The following is a 23,831-nucleotide window of genomic DNA, read 5'->3' on the forward strand; positions in this document are numbered from 1 at the left end:
ATGGAGTACAGTAAGTCCTCATTTAATATCTCCCTATAGGTTCTTGGAAAGTGTGACTTCGAGGAAAGCCACAAATAATGAAGCCAAATGTACCACAGGTTAAATGATATAAACAAGAGTCAAGTTTCTACAGCATATTTCTGGTCACAAAAACATTACCAAATTTCTAACTGAACACTCTAAAACACTTCTAATATTAAACATTGGAAAAAGTGTGAACTCTACATTCACATTAAGAAAGAAGAATAAAAACAAATAGGATCATTCTTTTCCAACCTGTTTAATCCAGTTCAGGGTCAGGTGGCTGGCGCCTTTCCCCCCAGCTCAGGGCACAAGGCGGAACTTCATCCCCCAGGACGCCCGTTCATCGCAGGGCACACTCGTACCCATGCCACACTCACTCAGGCTGGGACAACATGGACACGCCAAGTCATCCCACGTGCACACCTTTGGGATATGGGAGGAGACTGGAATCCCCAGAGCAAACTCATGCAGACATGGGGAGATCGTGCCAACTCCACACGGACAGCGGCTCTGGTTGCAAAGCGCTTTTTTTTTTCATCAGTGTTATAACAAAACCATGTTGAACACATCTATGTCATCTGAGGATCTGCTGTACCCACTGGTGCCAGGCCCTCTGCTTGGGGCTGGGGATTCAGAAAAGAATATAACGTCCCAGAGAAGTATTATAACCAGGACACAGAATGGGAAGGATTTGATGAGCAAAGCACCATGCATCTGCTTCTCTGAGCTTGAGAATGTTGGGGTGTTGGGGGGCAGAGAATAGACACACCTAAGTGGGAAAAATTACTTCCTCCCCTAAGGTCATTGCAATGCGTTCTGTTATAGTGTGAGACATGCTTTATTAAAGTCAGCTGTGTCCCCAGAGGGACGGTCTAAGTGATGTCATTCATTTACTCATCTGACTGTTCTCCTATTGAAGGATTTTTTGGATTGGTAAGGCAGGGAGGGGGGCAAGAGACCTAGGGTGTTTGTTTACTCATTTATTTGTCCCTGCTTCTGTTCTCCACCTACTGCATCATTGGTTTTCTTCTTACCTTAGGTTAGGTTCCTTAGAAACAGCCTGAGAAAGAAATCTTAGGACAGAGAATACAGAAATATAAAAGTTAAGCAAGGATGTTGTCCCTGTGGAGACTAGCTTCTGCCAGTTTCCATGGGGAGATTTGGAGCATGAAGCTCTGGAGTGAGAAGCAGCTTCCGTTCTGCCCAGGATAGATCACAAGTTAGGTCACAAAGTCTTAACAAATTTAAGAAGATTAAAATTGTACCAAATATCTTGTTTGACCACAATGGAATAAAACTAGAACTCAAAAGCAGAAGGAAAACTGGAAAGTACACAAATATGTGGAAATTAAACAACTCTTGAACAACCATTGTGTCAAAAAAGAAATCAAAAGAAAATTAGAAAATACCTCAAGACAAATGAAAATGAAACACAACACACCCCTGCAAGAAAAGAAAATTACAGGCCAATATTTCTAATGTATATTGATGCAAAAAGTCCTCAACAAAATACTAGCAAGTCAAATCCAACAGCATGTTAAAGGATCATAAACCATGACCAAATAGGATTTATTCCTGGGATACAAGAATGGTTCAACATATGAAAATCAATTAATGTGATACACCATATTAACAAAATAAAGGATAAAATTCATGATCATCTAAACAGATGTATAAAAACAACTTCACAAAATTTAACTCTTTCATGACAAAATTCTTAACAAACTAGGAGTAAGAGATAACTGTCTAAACATAATAAAGACCACATATGACAAGCCCGCAGCTAACATCATATTCAATGGTGAAAAACTGAAAACTTTTCCTCTAGGATCAAGAATAAAGCAAGGATGCCCTCTCTCCCCACTTCTATTCAACATAGTAATGGAAGTCCTAGCCAGAGCAATCGGGCAACAAAAAGAAATAGAGTGTATTCAAATGGGAAATGGAGAAGTAATGGAGAAGTGATCTTATATATAGGAAACCCTAAAGAATCCATTAAAAAAAACAGAATAAACAAATTCAGTGAAGTCGCAGGATACAAAATTAACATACAAAATTCAGTTGTGTTTCTATTCACTAACAACAAACTATTTGAAAAGGAAAACAATCCAATTTATAACAGCACCAAAAAGAATAAAATACTTAGGAACAAATTAACTAAGGACGTGAAAGAATTGTACACTGAAAACTACAAAACATTGATGAAAGGAACTAAACAAGACACAAACAAATGAAAAGACATCCCATGTCCACAGATTGGAAGACTTAATGTTGTTAAAATGTCCATACTACCAAAAGCAATCTACAGATTCAATGCAATCCCTATCAAAATCCCAATGTCATTTTTTACAGAAATAGGAACACAATTCTAAAATTAAATACAGAACCACAAAAGACCATGAATAGACAAATCACTCTTAAAAAGGAAGAACAGAACTGAAGGTGTCATACTTTCTGATTTCAAACTATATCACCACCTTATGGCACTGGCCTTAAAGGCCAACATAAAAACCAATGGAATAGAGTAGAGAGCCCACAAAAAAATCCACACTGTATGATCAACAGATCTTCTACAAAGCTTCCAAGAATACACAAAGGGGCAAAGATAGTCTCTTCAACAAACAGTGTTGGGAAAACTGGATAGCCATAAGCAAAAAAATTAAAATTGGACCCTTATCTGTGATCACACAGAAAAATCAACTCAAAGTGAATTAAAGACTTAAACATGAGACCTGAAACTATAAAACTGCTAGAAGACATAGGGGGAAACTCTGTGATACTGGTCCTAGCAATGATTTCATGGATACGGCACCCAGAACACAGGTAACAAAAACAAACAAGTAGGATATGTCAAACTAAAAAGCTTTGGCATAGCAAAAGAAACAACAGAGTTAAAAAGCAACCTATAGACTGAGAGACTATATATTTGATAAAGGGTTAATCACCAAAATCTTATTTTTAAAAACTCCTACAACTGAATAATAAAAAGCAAACAAATAGGAAACCTAATAACCAGATTATTAAAAATGGGTTAAGAACTTGAATAGATGTTTTTTCCCAAAGAAGACATACAAATGACCAACAGGTATATGAATAAATATTTACCATTACTAATCATTAGGGAAACACAAATGGAAACCACAATGAAGTATCATCTCACACCTGTCAGGATGGCTGCTATTAAAAAAAAAACAAAAACCCAAAAGACAAGTATTGGTGAAGATGTAGAAAAACTGGAACATTTGCATACTGTTGGTGGAAATGCAAAATGGTGCAGTCACTATAGAAAACAGTATGGAGGTTTCTCAAGAAATTAAAAGTAGAGCTACATTATAATGTAGTAATCCCATTTCTGGGTATTTATCCAAAAGAATTGAAATCAAGATCTCAAAGAGACAGCACTCCCGTATTCACTGCAGTACTATTCAAGATAGCTAAGATGTGAAAACGATCTAATGTCCATTGACAGATGAACTGATAAAGAAATGTGGAACATATATGCAATAGAATACTATGCAGCCTTTAAAAAGAAGGCAATTCTGCAATATCAACACCATGGATGAACATGAGGGCATTATACTAAGTAAACCAATCGAGAAAATATGGCATGACTCCACTTATATGAAGTATATACAATAGTCAGATTCATAGAATCAAAAGTGGAATAGGAGTTTTCAGGAGCTGGGGAGAGGAGAAAACAGGGAGTTACTAATTAATTGGAATAAAGCCAAGCACAATAAATAAGCTCTTGAGATCTGCTGTATGACATTGTACTTATAGTCAACAATAATACATCGTACACTTAAAAACTTGTCAAGAGGGCATATTTTATGTTAAGTATTCTTTTTGCAATAAAAAAGAAATTAAAAAAGACTATAAGAGAATACTGTGAACAATTTTATGCCAACCTAAAATGAGAGACAGTTTCCTAGACACAAAGTACCTGACTCAAGAAGAAATAGAAAATCTGAACAGACGTAGAACAAGTAAAGAGATTGAATTAGGAATCAAAACCCTCTCAACAAAGAGAAGTCCAGGCCGGATGGCTTCAATGGTGAATTTTACCAAACATTTTTAAATGAATTAACACGAATCTTTCTCAAACTCTTCCAAAAAGAGAAAAGGAGAGACATTTCCTAACCCACTTTATCAGGCCAGCATTACCCTCATACCAAAGACACCACAAGAAAGAAACTACAAACCAGCATCTGTGACAAATATAGGTGCAAAAGCCCTCAGCAAAATACTAGAAAACTGACCCTAGCTGGTGTGGCTCAGTGGATTGAGCGTCAGCCTGCGAACCAAGTGTCACTGGTTTGATTCCCAGTCGGGGCACATGACTAGGTTGCATGTCAGGTTGCCAGTTGGGGGCGCAAGTGAGAGGCAACCACACAGTGATGTTTCTCTCCCTCTCTTTCTCCTTTCCCCTCTCTCTAAAAATAAATAAACAAAAAAACAAGCAAATAAACTATACAAACTTTTATTATACTTAATAAGTGAATTCAGTAAAGTTTCAAAATATAATATTAATATGCAAAAGTCAGTAGGGTTTCCATACACTAGCAATTAAAAATACAACAAGGAAATTAAGAAAACAGCCCTGGCTGGTATGAACCAGTTGGTTAGAGCAAAAGGTTGCAGGATTGATTCCCAATTGGGGCACATGTATGTGTTGCAGGTTCGATCCCTGGTCAGGGCGCATACAAGAAGGTAGTCAATCAATGTTTTTCTCTCACATTGATGTTTCTCTTCTCCTTAAAAGTAGTGAAAACGTGTCCTCAGGTGAGGATTTAAAAATTAAGAAAACAATTCCATTTACAATAGCAGCTAAAAGAACAAAATACTCAGGACTAAGTGTAAGTACGTGAAAAGACCTGCACACTGAAAACAACAAAACATTGCTGAAAGAATCAAAGAGCGGTGGGAATAAACACCCGGACCTCACGCTCCTCCACCCCCCTCTCTCTCGCCAGTGCCTGTATTTGCAGAACCGGCAGCCAATGCGCGAAAGAACACACTGGTAGCGTTCGCACAGATCAGCCTCACGGAGCACTGGGTAGGGTGGGGAAGATGGATTGTGAATCTGGGAGCAAATGGAAGCTACTTAGCACATCCCATAATGCCAATGTCTGACGTCTTTGTGGGTACTTTTCTGTTGCATGTTGTTTCCATCAGCTCTTACTCATGGTACCTTCTTTCTTTGTGTTTTGCTTTATTCTTATTGTAAGCTTATAGTCCTTGGAAACTTTTAGTCCCTGGGAATTTCTTGAGGGCTGAAGTCGCGTTTCCCATAGAAATTTGTAAATGCTTCTTCTGAGAGCCTCGTGACTTTACCAACCAGGGACATTTTACATCAAATTTTTGACTTGAGGTGTTTCAGACTAACCATTTTGCATTAATTCAGGCCTCAGAACTCCGTGAAGGCTATGGTTGTTCTATAGTCTCAAAAGAGCCTTTCTCTGCTCCATGCAGGCAATTTTACTTGCAGTGCCCTGCAAGATGGGTTTATTTCTGGTTCAGTCTTACACTGAGGATATAGAACCTGGGGTCCATAGCAGACACATTTGGTGATCCTTGTCATATTCCTTCAGTCCATCTTTGGTCTTAAACTCAGTTGTGGTGGAAAGTTCTGCGTGAACACCGTCTCAGCTTTGATTTCAGCCGTAGTTTGGATAGATAGTTCCTAGAACACTCACACACAGCCTGTCCTGACTGCATTCCACATTCATCTTTCTGCTCTTGCTCCAGGACCTCTGTCAAGGCCAAGGGCTCTGGATGGCTTGCATGCCAGGGTAGCCCCCAGGTGAGGAGGGAGCTGACACCCGTGAAGACAATCTTCAGCCAGTAGGAGAGGAAGCTGGTGGATAAATGTTCCAGCATCTTGTCCTTTAGGTGGACAGTTCTGGCAGGTCTCCATCTGCTTCTCAAGATTCCCCTGCAGAACCTGTATGAAAACCTCACATCTTCATTCTTATATGGCTCCCCCACTTTCCCTTCCTAATCCTTCCCATCTCTCACTCCTTATTTCGGCAATCACCTCCCAAATAAACTACCTGCGTCCATGTACCTGTTTTAGGTTTTGTTTTTTAGGGAACCTAAATGAAGACATGACCTCCCCCCGCCTTTATGCTTTTGCCAAAACAAGATCTTTTAAAATTTTTCTTACTGTTCCTTCTTTTTTCCTGCTACAAGCTTATAAGGTATCTGAGATGCAGTGAAGATGACAGTCCTGGCATTATCCTAATTTCACATCCATCCTATAGCACCTTTACTAGATAAATTTTACTCATCGTGTTGTTATCACCTAACTGTAAAGAAGGTCCAGTCAATTTTTTTGCAGCCATCATATCTTTATAGAAAGTTAAAACTGGAAAGTTCATATACACAGTTACAGCTTCCTCTCATACACGGTAGCTGAGACCAAACAGTAAATCAGGAAAACAGGTAAGGTGGAAACGTGCTGGAATTTCACCATCACAGCCACCTGATTCCAAAACAGTCACTATGAGGTCAATCATAAGGGGGCAGAGCCTCACGCTATCACCAGAGGGCAGCAGAAGCCAGAGAACAGGTGGAGAAGCAAAGAGCAAATAATGTAAACTGCCAGAGATCTGATAGAGGCAAGACTAACATTTACTGGGGCCTGTTACAAGATGGGCATTGTGCTGGCACAATAAGAAATCGGACAAAGTTCAAAGGCAGGGACTGGAGATCAAAGCCAATGGAGAAGTGGAACAAAGTCCAGTTAAGAGGGCAGTTCTTCAGGTCAGCCAGGAAATGCCCAAAGACAGCAAGCATGTCTGTAAGTACAATGCCGGAAACAAATATGTATAATGGCTGTAGGCCTGTCCTTTGCCAGGGCAGCTGGGCTGTTGCTGGAAAATCACGTAAGGTAAATTGTCAGGACTATTGAGAGTCAGTCAACCTGCATATGTACTTTACACTGGTCAGAATTTAAATGGTCTTTGCTGAGCAAACGTTAAACTCTTTCGATGATTTTTGTGTCTTCTCTCACTACAGAAATCAACATAATCATATGCTATAAGTTTCAGGCTTTCCCATCATGCTAGATGTGTTGGCACTTTGATAATGTCCCATGCTTGGTTTAGCATCTAATCTTTGATTCTTATGTCTCTTGCACTTGATGATAAAATTCCCCAGTGCTACCAGATGGCCACTGAGTACTGATTGCACCACAGTCACCAACTGGCTTGAGATTAAGGGCTTTTTGTCTAAGGTAGAGCTCACGCTCTCTTCCAGAGGCCTTGTGGAAATTCCCAGCCCCCTGGAAAGAGCGAGCAGGCTCACCAAGAAGCTCTTGGGGCACCCATTCAGTGTGCACTGAGTAGATCTCTTTATTAATAGGTTGGCTTAGTTTTGTGGGTTTTTTTCCCTACTATTCCCTCCTTCCCCAAATCTTCTCATTGCCATGCTATACATTTTCTTAGATTTTGGTGTTACTTACTGGTTCTTTTTCAATCTTTTTAAATAAATTTTTTTTCAATAAATTTCTTGTCCAAACTTGCTTGACTTAAACTTCTCTGGTGGACTTGCATATTTACAACTAGCCAATCTCTTCCTTTGCTCCCCCTTGGGTATGATGCTCCATGGTAAGATTTCCAGTGCTATCTAGGATATGGGGGTTGTGATTCCAGGGATCAATTCGAGAAGCTTGAGGGATGGGTGGCTCAGACAGGTGGCACTTATCTTCAGGCTGGGAGCTGCAGGGATTGAGCCACCACAGGTTGCCAGATGAGGGACAGGCAGAAAGGGCAGGGGCTCCCTCCACATTGCCAGAACCTCACCAACACTAGCTTGCATCCGCGTCAGCTTCCGAGTCTGCCTGTGTGTCTGCTCCTGCTTCTGCTTCCGCATCCTTGGGTAGGAAAATCCAGAGCTCACCTCCGCCCGGCCTGCTGAACTAGACTCCGTGTTGTAAACTTGGATCTGTATTTTGACAGATTCCACAGGTGGTTCTGGTGCGGTGGCTGAGAAGAAGACATCCTGAGAAACTGTTTCACCGAGACTGAGTTGGCCTGATGTTCTAGTTCCCACTATGGATATTTGTTGCTAGAGTCTTCCTCCTTTGTTTTAAGAAAGTCAACTGGAATCTCAGTTGGGATCTGATAAAACCTAGAGGACACGTCTCCCCAGTGGTGTGCCAGGCAGTGATGGGAATGACACTCCCCACTCTCCCACCCCATGGGCTGACAGCAGTCTGCAGAGAATTTTTAAACGGTAATAAAACCAAGTCAGAAAATAAGAGTTGGTCAGCTTTTCACTATCACCATGCCCCAGCAAGTGTACATAACCTGGCCACTGATAAATACTGCCCCCTGCTGGAGAGACTGTCCCCATCCCCCACCCTACATGATGAAGTCTGGTGACTCGACATCAATAAGTAGCAACTAATCTTTGCTGTTTTCTTTTTAAATGTTTTTATTTTTCAAAATATACAATTTATTTACACCTTTATTTTACAACTGTAGTTTGTATATTTATTCCAAAATCTTTAAATAACTCCACAGTAAACAGTACAAATCACAGGATCGGTCAACTGCTTCTCTTTAGCCTTTATGTTCATCGAGTTTTTCTTTTAAAGTTTCAAGTAGTAACGGTTTGTGGGTAAGAAGGGAACAAAAATAGGACAAAGGTTTACATAAGCTCAGCACATAGGATTAGAAAGGGTGGTCTGAGCAGCTACTTGAGCATTTATATGGTTTATAAATAAGACCCTCTTACGAGCAGTGAGGGTTTTGGTTATGAGGAAGAAGGGCTGGAACCTCATCTGCTGGGAGGAGGGTAGGGCAGCAAATGGGGAGGGAGATAAGGCACCAAATAAAGGCTCCTTCTTGGCCTAGGGAGGCACTGGCTAGAAGGGTCCTGAGTGAGGAGGCGAGGGCCCACCTGTGCCAGGCAGAGGCCAAGAATGGCTGGGAATGGGACTGGGCTCCCGCCCATAGAGAGGCCTCATTCGCTGCCCTTGGAGAAAAGCTCTGTGATTCTGGAGCAGGGAAGAGAGTGGCTGGAGCAGCTGGTGGTTCCTAAAGAACAGAGGCCAATGCCAGTCAGCCATGGCCCGTCTGCACAGGCAGGTGAGGGCCAGGCCTGCATCTCAGCCTGCGGCATCTGGTGTGCTGCTGGCATCTGTGATGGCAGTGGATGCAGGCACTGCTGGGGTCTGGGATGGCCTGTGGGAGGCATCATGCTATCTCTTCTGTTGAGAGCCCTTCATCCACCTCTGTTCTCCAGTTGTCAGGGAAAGCCAGAGCCATCGAACCATCCCCAGGAAGGGAAGGTGGGGAAGACTGGGGCCAGAGGCCCTGCAGACCCCATTCTTTGCTCTGTGTGTGTGTGTGTGTGTGTTTGGGGGGCGGGGGGTTCCCAAGCGGCAACACAGGTGAATCACAAGCCTGTCAGGAAGTCACAGGGGTCTGTTTCCTTCATTCCCCTTGGGGCTGAAAACGTTGGCCAGGTCCTAACGCAGTCTTGTGGGCTAAGACTCTGGGCAGAGATGCTGACGGAGTGGCTGGGGTGCTGCAGATAAGAGCTAGTCCCCGAGGGCCATTTGGCCACCAAGTGGATATGACCCTCCTGTGGCGGGCCAGGAGGGCAGTCTCAGGTCATTTTCAGTCTTCAGGGTCTCCCAAACACCCTTCACCAAGCCCAAGAGCTGAACGAAGCCCATCCTGCCTGGCCAAGCAAACATTTTCTGCAGGGTCTGGATGGGGGCAGGGGCCACAGGGGGGCTGGCAGTTGTCACTGCATCTTCGGGTGGGGTTCTTCCGGCATAAGGGTGTGGAAAAAATAATCCCATAACTTAGTGCTGATGCCAAATCCTAGAGAGGGAGACGAATAGGGAGGTGAGGCACTGTCCAAGGAAAGGGATACTTCTGCTTGGAAAGGGAGCCAGGGTAAGGCCAGCACTGGGGAAGATTTTAGCATCTGTCCCCGTTGGCCTTCCCAATGCTCAGGACCGTCCTGCAGAAGTCAGGAGCAGGGTACCTGTTTCCAGTCTCCCAGGGAGGCTGTTGGAATAAACCCAAATGCTTTATCTGGTATGACTTCCCAGGAGAGCCTTGCCCTTGTCTGCCTCTTCCTCTTCCGTCCCTTTGAAGATCCAAGTTCCTGCTTCAAGGCTTTGCACCTGTTGCTCCTGAAAGGCTCTTTCCCCAGACATTGGATGCTGATTTCTCTTAAGTTAGGTCTCAGCTCTAACAACGTCTCTGCAGTGACATCTTCCTGGCCACTTTATCTAGTGCTCTGCCACCCACCATGGTGGCCACTAGCCCACATGGCTGCTAAGTCCCTCTGTGGCTAGAGCTACAAAGGGACTACATTTCTAATCTCCTTTAATTTTAATTAACTTAAGTTTCAATTTAAAAACTTACACTGAATTCAATTACTGGAAATCTTTTAAGCACATTTAGAGCAATGTGAATCTATTTTTTTTTACTGTAAATTTTATAAAATCTAAATACAGATTAAATATTTCCAAAGCAAATTTAGCACCTGAATTAGGATGTGCTATGAGCGCAAAATACACACCAGGCACGGAAGATTTAATATAAGAAAAAGAATGTAAAATGCCTCATTAACAATATTTTATATTGATTATACACTGAAATGATAATATTTTGGCTATAGTTGAAAGGACTAATTTCACCTATTTGTTTTTACTGGCTAATGTGGCCACTAGAAAATTTAAAAATCACATCTGCGACTTGTATATTTTATTAGACAGAGCTGGACCCTGCCCCCCCGACTCACATGGTTCCTCTAACATCATCTTGCTTTATTTTCTTGGTGGCACTTATCATGGTCTGAAATGATCTTTTACTATTGATTGATTTCCTTGTTTGTCTGTCTCTGCACAGCCCCCACACCAGAGAGCAGGATGGGAGCCCCAGGCTTGCCTTGATGTCTGTGTCCCCAGTACCCAGAACAGTGCCTGGCCCTTGGTAGGGGCTTATTGGTGGCTGTCAAATAAATCAATGATCAAGTGAGTGAGGCTGGGGGTGTTGGCAGGTCCTTACCTAACTTCTGATGTGCGAAGTGATGCTTGACGTGGTGGGCCTTCATGTTGTACAGGTAGGAGCCCTTGTGCGGTGAGCCGAAGTGCAAGTAGTAATGGGTCATGTCGTAGAGGACGTAGCCCAGAAGGCCCCCAGCAAACAGAGTGCCCCCCACCGCCTCGGGCAGGAGGAGCTGTAAGATTGTGTAGATGAAGGCAATCACCAGAGAAGCGGGCGCGGGGGGGAAGACCAGGCGGGACTCATCGAAGGGTGCCTGTGGATGGAGACGCTCATGGGTCAGCATGCAGCCAGGGGCCTGCCTACAGTTGCAGCAGAGACATCCCTACGGAGGATGGCGCAGAGCAGCCCAGACAGCCCAGGGAGGGGGCAGCCACTGACCATGGGTAGGCTTGGCATCTTCTGTGGCTTTGGGGAGGGCAGGCCACCATGCCTGAAAGCCCTAGAGACCGTCCTGTTTCCAACTTCCCAGCCAGGAAGGGGCCTGGAACACTGTGCAAGAACACAGGGTGGGTGTGATGTAGGCAGGGTGTTCACAGTTTAGAGCCCTGCTTTATGCTCCAGAGGCCACTTTGGCTCTGGAATTTGTAAGGTGCTAAAGAGGAGCCCCAACTCCGATCACCAGGCGGGACACTTAGACCAGGGCCTGATGGTCGGGGAGGGCGACATGCTGGCAAACTGAGGCTAATGCAGATCCACATTGTGGGGATATTCTGGAAGCATTCACATACTTTCTCCCAACCCCTTGTCCTAACAGGGACCCTTCTTTGTTCAAAGGGCGTGTTGTCACATCAAATCACAAGAGAAATAGGCCTTAAGGTCTGGAGTTTTAAAAGTGAAAGGCCTGGCATAGAGGTCAGATTTTAGTGACTGCTATGTGAGTATTCTGAGAAGAGACAGACCCCTCTGGGATGGAAGAACAGAGAGAAAGTCGGCAGTAGTCAGCAGTGACGTGCTGATGAGGGCCTCTCTCCCCTTAGACGAGGAGTGACAGGACCAGTGGTGCGCCAGAGGGCCAGCCTCAGGGGGGAGGGAGGGGTGCCTGGTACAGAATGAGAACAGCATGGTGTAGGGACAGTGGGATGCAGCTTCCTCTGGGCAGATCTGACTTCCAGTCTCCGCCATGGGACCATTGTTTTGCCCTTGAAGAGCCCCGGGGTGGTGGGTGGTTGAGAGCACAGACTCGAATCCACAGAATGGGGCACAAGATCCTGGCTGTGACACGTGAGACCTTGGGCGTGTTCCTTAGTTTTTTAATTTTCCCAAGCCTCAGTCTGCTGCCCTGTGGAATGGGAAGAACTGTAGTAGCACCTTCAGCAGGAAGCTCCACCAGGGCAGTGGTTTTGGACTCTTTTGTTCAATGGTGTCTAGAATCGTGCCTGGCACAGAGGGAGCACTCAGTGAACACTCGTTGAATGAACGAACGACTGGTTGTGAGGATTAAAGATGGTCCATGAACGGTACCTGCAGAGTGCCTGATGTCAATAATGATGGCATTCAGATGCACGTGCTCACTCTGTCCACACCCAATTCAGATTTGGACCTGGTGCTTTCTCTGAGCAGCACCAAATGCTCTGATTTCCTCTTGTTCCCAACATGACTCACAGAAGGATTGGCAGCCCCTGTGAGCTGGTTAGAGATGTGAGGCCCCGGGAGGGAGCCCGCCCTGCTCACCTTGTGGTGCTGGCCGTGCAAGATGAAGTGCAGCGTGATGAGGTAATAGCTGTTGCTGGGGGGCTTCATGTGGAACAGGAAGCGGTGGAGGAGGTACTCTATTAGACTCCAGAGCAACATCCCCAGCACGAAGAGGCCCGGGAACACGGACTTAGGCATGGCTACTGAGTACTCTGCAGGGTAGCAAGAGAGAGGCAAGGTCAGGGCAAGTGGCCCCAGTAGGCAACAAGGCCTGGTGGCTCCAGACGTCCCATATCACCACCCCATCACCTTGGGTTCTGCTGCTGTCTGTCCAGCAACTCTAGGGCTGGGCCACACCATGGGGGTTCTTTGGTCAAAATTGGAAGGAGGCTGTGAGGATCTCTGCTGGGCTTGGAGGAGTCATCTCAGGGAACAATGGGGCCACTGGCCAGAGATCTGAGATCTTCCTTAGGGGGACTAGGAGGAGCAGCTGTGGCCGGTGCTGGACCTTTGCTTGGTGCTATGGTCTGAATGTGTCACTTCAAAATTTCTCTGTTGAAAGCTAACCCCAAGGTGATGATATTAAGAGGTGGGGCCTTTGGGAGGTGATTAGCTCTTGAGGGTAGAGCCTTCATGCATAGGATCAGGGCCCTTATAAAAGAGGGCCCACAGAGCTCCCTTCCCCTTCCATCCCTGTGAGATCACAAGACGTCTGTGATCTGGAAGAGGACCCTTCCCTGACCAGGTTGGCACCCTGATCTGAACTTCCAGCTTCTAGAATTAAATTTCTGCTGTTTATAAGTCACCCAGTCTGTGCGGTTTTGTTATAGCGGTCCAAATGGCTAAGACACCTGAACAGGGTAGCCTTGCCTCTGTGGCATGAGGGAGCGGGAGGGACCATCCCAATTAAGCTAGTGGACCTGGGCAGTCATTGAAGAAAAATGTTAACAGCCAGGGACTGGAGAGCAGGAGGGGCAGGAAAACACACTCAGAGAAATCTCAATGGACAAGGCTTGAAACCACAGCATATGAGGAAGACTTGAAAAAAACTGAAGATGATTAGCAGAGACCAGAAGACTGGGGATGTAATTGCCATTAAGTGTGAGGTTCCTAACACCCAGCCCCCAGTGACAGCCTGCAGTCCTGAGGCTCTGGTTTCCTTTCTCCACTTCAGTCACTGACTTCATGGGGAGTGCAGCTCCCGCCACTGCTTCCTTCTTGTCTATCCTCACCCTCTTAGCTTTACTTTTCTCCACAAGCAAATGCTTTGGCCGTACTTCCTCTCTCTTTTTAAAGCAATGGCTTTATGAAAGTATAATTAACATATCATACAACTCACTCACTAAAAGTGTACAATTCACAGGTTTTTAGTATATTCGGAATTGTGTGACCATAACCACGGAAAATTTCAGAACATTTTTATCACCCAAGAAGAAAACCTGTCCCCTTTAGCAGTTACTCTGCATTTCCTCCAACCCATACCATTTTCCAGCTCCTGGAAGCCACAGGTTTCCTTTCCGTGTATAGATTTGCCAATCTGGACATTGAATATAAAAGGGATCATGTCGTATGTATACTTTTATGATTGGCTTCCCTTACTTATAATATTTTCAAGGTTCATCCATGTGTAGCACATGTCACGATTTCATTCCTTTTTAAGGCTGAACACAGTCCATTGGATGGATGCCATATTTGCTAATACACTCACCATTTGATGGACATCTGGGTTGTTTCTACTTTTGGCTATTATGAGTAATGCTGCTATGAACATTCACATACACATTTTTCTGTGGGCACATGTCTTCAGTTGTCTTTGGTATATGCCTAGGAGTGGAACTGCTGGGACATATCATAACCATGTTAAATTTCTGAGGAACCACTGAACTGCTTGCCGAAGATAGCCATTCTCTTGACCTTGACTCCATCTCCATCACATGCTTCCATGAACCCCCAATCCTGGGCTAGTAGAAGAACCTGTCAGTCCACCCCATATCCAAGTTGCTAAGCATGGAGGGAGTTGTACAGCCATGGGTCTGGTGCCTTCAGTCTCACAGCTAGACCCCAGACACTGTCTGGTGATCCTTTTATGTCTCAGGTTCAGCTCTCTCCCTGCTGCCCTCAAACAGTCCCCTCTCCTTACACCCAACCTCCTACTTGCCCGACAGACAAAGCTTTGGGAAGGAGGGGGAGGCAGAGAACAGCTCCCTCTACATGCTCATTCCTACCTCAGCCACACCTGATTCTGCCCGTACCCCTGGAACTTCCTTCTTGCTCCTCAGGAGAGAGGTGTGCCCAAGGCACCGGGGCACTGGATAGTGGTGGTGATACTAATACTAATAGATATGTATTCGTCAGTACCTATGTGCCACGCACTGTTCCAGTGCGTTACATGGATTACTTCATACTTCATCTCAATCCACCCTCACAAGCACTGGCATTGCCCATGTGAGTGAGGATGGGGAGCTGCAGACAACTTATGTGCTTGCCCTCAGCCTGTCTCCTCCAAAGCCCCTCCATCCTAACACCCCCTCTAGGCATCTTCAACTTTTCCTTCTCTATTTGTTCTTCAGCTCATCTTTTAAGACTGTCCTATCATGGACTCTGTCCCTTCATAGCCAAGCCTACTGAAAAAGTAGGCCAGACTCATGAGTCTAAGTCACTGCTTCCTATTTGCTCAACGAGAGCAATTGTCTTCTGTGAAGAACTGTGAAGGGCATTCATGATGTATATCTTACCAGATCTAAGTAATTTTTTCATTCATCTCTTACTTGGCTGTGGCATATGATATCAGCAACCATGCTCTTCTTGAATCTGCAACCACATAGGTTCCTCACCTGAGGCTTATGAATACCTGGAGAGTCCCTGGTTGGTCAAAAGCCCTGCTTCCAGGGAAGTCATGACTCTTTTGAGGTCCTTCAAAACACTCTGATGAAGTGCAGAGAACACAGGTTTGGGATTTGCACACCTCGGTTCAAATCCTGCACCATCTACGTGTTTTGTCAACAGTAAAACATCGTACCCTTCATAAAGGGCTGTTGTTAGGACAGAAGAAATATAAAACCTGATTATATAATACGTATATATAGTATATAATAATAATGTTATTATATATTAATACTTATAATACTCATATATCACAAGTAGCTACTATAATTTTTAAATATAGTGACTCAAAATACATCTAAGTTCTAACCCATGGTCTTACTTTTGCCCACCTTCTCTGATTCTCCTTAAAGAGCTCTAGAGTGTCCCTGGTTGGGGGAGAAAGCATTTCCCATCTCCCTGCCCCCCCAATCCCAGAGTGCAGGAGCCCTTCCTTGCTGATTAGCTCTCTTATCAGCAAGGAAAGCACTGGACCCGCTGGAGCATTTCTGGCCACAGACTTTTGTCTTGATCTTACCCGGTGCTCCCATAGTGTTGCTGGAGGCCTGCATCCCTACCTAGGATGCCACTTGGTTCTGACCCGCCACTCACTCTAACACACTCCCAGGCACTGCGCTTGGGCCATCCTGAATGTGCAGAACCCCTCTGCTTTTCAAAGCATTTTCATGCATGCATCTAAGCATTTGAGCCTTGAACTGGTGTCTCCACTCAGCTTCCACTGCTTCTTGGCTCCCTGACTCTTCCCACACGGATTCTAGGGCGCCCTTCGTCCAGCAGCTGTGCAGGGACCCTGCTCAGCCTGCCCTTGCCTTGCTCCATGGCTCTTGTTTTCTCTCCCTTGCACGATGAGCTGGGAGGTGAGGGATGGATGTGGAGATATATTCCACATGCTGCCATTGCTGGCATCACGGTCACAGGCTCTACACTGGACCTTTATTAAACAGCATGTCTCAGCTCTCTGCAGAGGCCTGCAGTTATGATCAAGCTCTCAAGTCACCGTGCCTGCCACGCAGATGAGTCCCCTCCTATAGGTCAAGTCTCCGCCCACTCCCTGTCCCCAGCATCACCCCTGTCGGCCCATCCGGCCCATCAGCTGGAGCTGGTACAGAGTGGCATCTCTGGAGGAATCCTGCAGAGGGACCTGGGCCAAAGCTCCGGCAGCCCCTTCCCCCTCCAGCCGCCAGCACTGGCGGCACTGCCACTGTTGGTGATTGTTAGGGGAGCACCGGGCGGACAGTGGGCGATTCAGTGAGCAGGCCTTCTGAGCAACAAGCCCTGTGCTGTGCCTGAGCTATTCAGCGTGGGCAGAAAAGGGTAACCTTGGCTTGTGGGACATGCATGTTAACCCCTGGTGACCGGGAGCAGTTCTGGGCTCTGGGGGACTTCCCACAGCTGTTCATCTCCTGCCACATCCTGGACCAGGCAGGAAAACAGGCTCCCATCACTGTGACCATGGCTCCTCTCATCTAAACCATTCAGGTCCTCCCAGGAGAGGTGGGCAGAAGAGAAGTCTCAGAGTAGAGAGAAAGGAGCCTGCGTCTGGCAGAGAGGGGGCACTCAAAAGGCTCACAGGCAGGAACATTACATGTGATCCGGGAAGGAAAGCCCACCTGAGTTACCTCAGCACTCCAGCCCTGCCTGTCCCCTGACCTCACCTCCATCTGAGCCACCTGCCACGGGCCAGCACATCCCTGTGGCAGGCTGTGCCAGGATGAGCAGACCACCTGGGCAGGCAGCATGTACCTGGAGGCCCTAGGTAGGCAGCAAGCTTGGGAGGCAGGCTGACAGAAGTGGCCGCATCCAAACCCATGGCTGCCCTGAGAATCTCAGTCCCACAGGCTCTTTGGAAGCTGCCCCACGTCAGCCCTTCTCTCTGTCCCCTGATCCCTGAAACTGGGGGGCACCTGGCATCTATACCCTAGCCACATGACCTCGAATTGCTTGCTGTCTTCTGAGGCTTCATGTCCTCATCTCTAAAAGGGCACAATGACAGTACCTTTCTCCTGGCTCAGCTGGCAGGGTCCACTGAGATGGTCCCTGCAAGTCACCAAGGCTTGGGACGTGGTAAGTGTTCAGCAGGTGTTAGTGGGGTTCTTGCTGAGCCAGGGGCTCTGCCTCCTGGGCCTTTGCCCAGGAGACACTGTAGGGCACTCAGATCTTTCTCTCCCAAGTTCTAAGCTCTAATCCGTGCTGTGTTCATGGACCATTCTGAGTCTAGCTCTCAGCTGTGCCACCTGGTGAATGATTTTGTTTCGTTTCTTGACTATCCCATATCATACATTTTCTAGTATTAGACTCAGTGATAAGCCTCTTTCTTTACTGCTATGTCTCCAGACAAAATGATTTCATTTAGTTTCTGCTAAGGTGTTGCTGTTCTGCTATTTTTAAAATCCATTTGGGGTTGGGTTTTTTTTTCAATTTTTTCCTTTGGAACACTATTTCTACATATTGGTATCACTTTAAAGTGTTTGTGATATGGTTTGGGGTTCTGTTTTCTCAGAAATTCAGTGCCAGAAAGAACAGCAAGGTCTCCCACCTCCAGGAGCCACAGGAGCAAACCAGGAAGGAACAACATTACCTGTGGTGAAGGAAGCGAAGAGTCGGACATTGCCCTGGGCGAGGGTTCGGTAGTAGGACCAACTGAGGTACAGCATCAGGGGCATCCAGATGATGGGGACAATGTACCTGCAGGAGGGCCACCAGGGTGAGAGACATACACGCCCAGGGGCTCGACAGGGTCCAGCTTCCCCAGACATATCTCTCGGCTGGAGAGGGGATGGCATGATACCAAAGCATGGGTCAAAAGGGACACTGCTGGGGGGTGGGGAGGAGAAAGTAAAAGGAAGGTCGTGAATCTATCTGCCTAATTTCTGAGATGAGTTACTGGCAGAAAAGAACTGTGTCCGTGTGGCCATGGAATCTGTGCAGCTGGATAGATGCTGACCTCTTGTGGCAATTTAGCTAATTGCAGGCAAAATTGTTCCCATGGGTATTAGAGGCTGGAAAGCCTTCACAGGAGGAATCTGGAGTAGAATAGGGTTGACATTCAGAGTGGCTACTGCCAATGTGCTGAGGCGTCACTCACTCAATGAACAAACCCTGCATAGGGATGGATTGTACCTACGGCATGTTCCACTGTCCCTGAGAGTTTACAGTGTAGCCCTGGGCTTGGGGTGGGGTGGGGGGTACCCAATGCTTCTTCCTCTATTGTATCAATATCTGACTGATACCATCAGGAAAAAGGGACAGCCCACCATGGGCTCAGTGCAGGGCTCACCAGACAGTCTTGGTGAGGGCCTCGACGAAGTCTGACTGGAAGAGGCGGATGGGCCTGGTCACTGGCTGGTGGACCCACTCATCGTACTTCTCTCCCAGGTGGCCTACCTGCCACAGTAGGGGCTTCTGCCAATCTACCAGGTCCTGCAAGACACAAAGCCAGTGGATACTTGATATTCATACCTGCACACATTCATTCTCTCGTCTCCTAGTTACAGTATCCCAGTCCCCATCCTCTACCTCAGATGGTCTGTAAGGGGCTACCTACCCTCTCACTTCAGTGATTCAGGACTGACCAAGCCACTCATCTCAGCTCCTGGCCACAGAAATGGACCAGGATAGACTCGGGACCTAAGCTGGTGCAATAAACCATCAGACACCCTCTCTTCCTGCTGGAGTTGCTAAGTTGGAGAGGCATGGCCCTGGAGTTGCTAGCAGAGCCTGCCTGAGGACTCAGTCAATACAGAGGGTGGCCGAGCCAGGATCTAAAGACACCGAATCCAGGTGATGACACCTGAGCACCCAGGTTCAGTCATGCCTGAAGCTTGAAGTCATGCCCAAGACTCTTTAGGTACAGGAGCCAATACATTCTGTACTAGGAGTGAAATAGGCCCTTTCTCCTCTACCACATGCTTTCTTCTTGGTGTTGGCCTGGGCAATGCATTAATTTATCCAGGCAAATAATCATTCATTCAAAAATTTGCCTGATATTTCATATATATATTTCTATACTAGACACTGGGAAGAATAACAGGAATGTGACAAATCATCTTTGCTTTGCGTAGCTTAGTGCTTAATCAGAGTTCAGACTCTGGAGTCAGGCCTGGGTACAAATCCTGGCTTCATCACTTACTGTGTGACCTTGGGCAAACTACTCGACTTCTCTGAGCCTCAGTTTCTCCAGCTATGAAATGGGAGTAATAATAATGGTACCTGCATAAAGTGCTCAGCAAGATAAGGCATGCCAGGCAAGATAGTTTAGTGTAGATACAGGCAAGCTGCAACTGGAAGGCAGAATGGTACAAATGCCTGGGTCCAGGATAGAAGGAAAGCACTTCGCAGAGAACTATTGTATCTGACTGATACCATCAGGAGAGAGGGATGGAGCTCACACAGCATGAAGGACTTGGTAAGGGGGAGAGGGAAAAGTGGGGGAGGGATTGTAGGCTGAGATGTGCACCTGACAATGATTGTGGCCCATTTAGTATCTTGACTTCCTGCAGGGCAGGAAGAAACCTGCTGAGGGTTTTAGATGATAGAACACCTCATACCCGACCTGGGAGGTGGTACGTCATCCTCCAGGCCAGTTGTCTCCAAGGTGGGGATGTACACATGCCCCAGAGGTACTCACAGGCTGATCCCCAGAGGCATGAAGAAAATATCAGAGACTCCATTTGTATTAATCTCATCTTTGAACTGTATTTGAATGTTTTTTCATGTACATAATACAATAGTGCATTAGCTCATGCGCGTCATTTACAGACAATTAAAATGGAAATATAATGTAAAGTGTGCTCTAATGTTTTACTTATAGTAATGTAAGATAAAAAAGTTTGGAAGCTGCAGCTCTAGGTAATGGGAAGCCCTTGAAGATTTCTGGTGAGTCAGTGTATTGAAGAAGATTAATATGGACCAAAATTAGTAAACCCAAACCAGTAAAGAACAGTGAAGTTGTAGTGAGGGACCACCTTTAAAGCCTGGCTCTGCATTCATCAGCTGTGGGGTCCTGGGCAAGTGCCTTTACCTCTTGGAGCCCTTCAGCCCTCTCATCTGCAGTCATTGTGCCCGCCACCCATGATAACAAAGAGGGCGAGGTGTGCCTGGTGTTTGGCACGTAGTGAATGTCAGTAAGTCTAAGAAAAGGGAGTTAGGTGGCTACTGCTGGTAAGAAGGGAGGTAGTGTCAGGAAAGAAAAGGAGGGGAGAAAGAGATATACAGAGTACATGGAGGAAGAGCACTCAAGCCTGAGAGAAAGAGTCAACGGTGATTCTGAAACCTGCCTTCCTGCATCCATGGCTGAAATCTCATCCTCAAACAGGCCTCCCCACCAAAGCTGGCTCGGCCCCAGCAGCTCTCCCAGCCCTGCTGAAGGTGACGCTAGTCACAGCCTTGGAGGAGGGGCGTAGGGATCTTGGGCAAACGGAAGGCCCCTGGGCATTCTCTCTGTGTCTGCAACCAGGGGAAAAGGCTCAAAGATGGTTGTGGTTTCCTGTTATGTGAACTTGGCAGTGCCCAGGTGCTGGCTGCCTTCCTGTTCCCCAGGCTGGAAGATGACTCAGGTCAGCCTGGAGCCATCCCATTCAGCACCAGTTAAACAAGGCAATCATCCAAACCCCACCTAGTTGCTTGACTTTCTCCAGTCCCCAAGTCTCCTTGACTTTCTCCCTTGGGTCTAGTAGGAAACAGATTCATTGGGTTCAAGCTGTCTCATTCCTTCCATTTATCTGCCTCAGGCCTCCACAAACACACACACACATGCACATGCCGCCCCGCCCCCCCTCCCCCCCCCACACCACACGCATCCACATACCCAGCAGCACCACCACCACCAGGAAAAAACTGGAGGAACCAGCTAGTGGCCTGTGTTTACACCTTATCTTGCACAGCCTACAGAGCCGCACCTCAGGAGCTGGGCCAGGGTCACGGAGAGAGCTTGAGGCTTTGTCCCAGTTGCAACACCGTTGAGAGCTAACACTCACAGGGCATTTGTTATATGCAGGCATGATTCTAAACACCTAATCATTTGATCTCCACCATACCCCTAAGTAGGCAAGTACTATTATTACTGTCATCTTACAGATGGAAAAATTAAAGCCGAGTAACTTGTCCAAGGCAGCCCGGTTATGTCTTTTTGATAAATTGGCCCCTTAATCATTGGGAAATAGCCATCTTGATCCCTGGTAATACTCCTTGTCCTAAATCTTAATAGAGCCACACCAGGCTTCCTTATGCTTGGCATGTGCATGGTCTATCTTTTCCCATTCTTTTACTTTCAAACTGTGTACATCTTTACATTTAAAGTACAGACAGCATATAGTTGGGTCTTGCTTTTTATTTTTTTAATCTAGCCAATCTCTGTCTTTCAGTTGAGTGTTTAGACCATTTATATTTAATGCTGCAGTAGTCCACCATCTTGTTATTTGCTTTCTGTTTGTGTTCTCCATTATTCCTTTTTTGTGTGTGCCTTGTTTGTATTAATCAAGTATTTTTAAAATATTCTATATTTTCTCTTTTATTGACTTTTTAGCTATGCTCTTTTGTTTTTTCCCCCAGTTGTCACTCTAAAGATGATAATATTCATCCTTAACTTATTACCATCTGTCTCAAAAGAAAACCCTCGTCTTCATGTGCACTACTTTTGTATGTTACACATGACCCTCTATGCCTGGTTTTCACTTGTACACTTAATTCGAATTATACCTTAGACAATGAATGTTTCCAGCTATAGCACAGAGGTGTGGCAAGGCAGACCTTTCTCTGAGTCTTGCAGTGGTTTGGGCAAATTTTCACCTGTTGATCCATTTTGCCCTTATTTTATAAAGAGAGTAGAAACAGCACAGGATTCATAAGCTCAATTCAATCAAGACCCAGGAAAAAATGTCTAGGTAAGCAGCAAGCAGGGATTCAGCCTGAATCTTACCCTGTTGCAAAGGGAACAGAACAAAAGAATGGAGCAGGTGTGAGAGCTGAAGCTACACTGCTGAAGAGTTGTTTGTATACAGGTGTGGTGGGAACAGAGCCAGAGCCCCCCAGCTCCCACCCCCCTTGAACACAGGGGTCTCTCATTTGATGTCCTGTTGCCCATCTGATCTTTGTACACCACTTTGGTTTCTCCCTGGATAGGCCAGCAGGCACTGGCCACCATACGAACAGTGACCTTGCGGTCCAGATTTGGTCCCCAGGCTGCCTCTTCCCAGATTGCTGGCCTTGGAAGTCCTCAAACCCTGGCTCTGTGTCTAGCCCCCAGTACACTTCTGTGAGGTAGCGCACTTGGTACCCAGGGAGGACCACTTCACCCCAGGGGCTAAAGTGCCACCCTGGAGGAATCCCAAGAAGGCTCACTCCTACTCTGCAAATATCTCCCTCAGTCCTCAAAGGTCAACACCTATACTTCCACCATTGAAGCCTCGGGCCACTATTCCAGGGTAAGAAAAATGAGCCTTCCCTGTAAGTATAGAAATCCAGGACTGCTGATCTTCTCCCTATTTTATGGATGAGGACACTGAAGTCCAGGGTGCTTAAGTGATTCTTGAGATGGGGTTGGTTGGTCCTGGAGAAGGAGCCTCCTCTCCACCCCCGCCCCCTCCAGCTGTAGTACCTTCCACACAACCTCCCAAGAGCTGAGGCATTCACTGTGTGCCCTGCCTGGTTTAGACGGTACATGTACTGGCAGGGTATCTTTTCTCAATTCTCTCAATTCTAATATTGAAGGAGAGAGTCTCAGCTGGGTGCTAATATGTTCAACACCTCTCACTTCCTGGTCATTTTTAACATGGCAGCCAGCTGGAAACTTGTCTTGAAAAGGAAGGATGGCAAGAAATGATAGCTCGGATCCAATGAGGGGGAAGGGAGTCGAAATAAATTTCACTTCCTACCCTACCTGGCAGAGGACTCCTTGGCTAACCCTCCAACAAATCGTCCTCTTCCTCCCAAGCTAGTGCCTGGTCCTGTCCCCTTCCCGCCCCTACTTCCTAAGGCCTGGGGGACACAGGGAAGGCAGCAAAGGCATCTGCAAAGGGCTGCCAGTCTCTGTAGAAGGTTGGGTGGAGGAAGAAAGTGGGGAACAGGCGCCACACCTCCAGTTCTCAGCCACATGGCAGCTTCCATACCAACCCTCGCAATAGCAAATCTTCCTTTTACAGCTGTGGGACCTGATGCTCTGAGAGGGCAAGTGATTCCCTCAGGGTTGCCCAGCTAAAGTAGGACTACATGGATGAAGCAACAGGCTGGGCCCCAAAAAGCACAGGCAAGTCTGGGGAG

At 46.3% G+C, this 23,831-nt stretch overlaps 1 protein-coding gene across 1 annotated transcript in view; it reads right to left on the reverse strand.

Moving 5' to 3' along the window:
- Positions 1-8,445: 8,445 nt before the first annotated feature.
- FA2H (fatty acid 2-hydroxylase) overlaps positions 8,446-23,831 on the reverse strand; it is a 45,316-nt gene continuing 29,930 nt past the window's right edge. Inside the window, exons 3-7 of the mRNA XM_090259878.1 lie at positions 18,853-18,995; positions 18,154-18,260; positions 12,732-12,904; positions 11,061-11,313; positions 8,446-9,863 (exon numbers count right to left, since the gene is read on the reverse strand). Coding sequence (XP_090116004.1) covers positions 9,784-9,863; positions 11,061-11,313; positions 12,732-12,904; positions 18,154-18,260; positions 18,853-18,995 — 756 coding nt within the window. The 3' untranslated portion in view covers positions 8,446-9,783. The remainder of the gene's footprint in view (positions 9,864-11,060; positions 11,314-12,731; positions 12,905-18,153; positions 18,261-18,852; positions 18,996-23,831) is intronic.

This window comes from Furipterus horrens, unplaced genomic scaffold (assembly GCF_987537825.1).
Source record: "Furipterus horrens unplaced genomic scaffold, mFurHor1.1.pri manual_scaffold_13, whole genome shotgun sequence".
In the NCBI taxonomy this organism is placed as follows: domain Eukaryota; kingdom Metazoa; phylum Chordata; class Mammalia; order Chiroptera; family Furipteridae; genus Furipterus; species Furipterus horrens.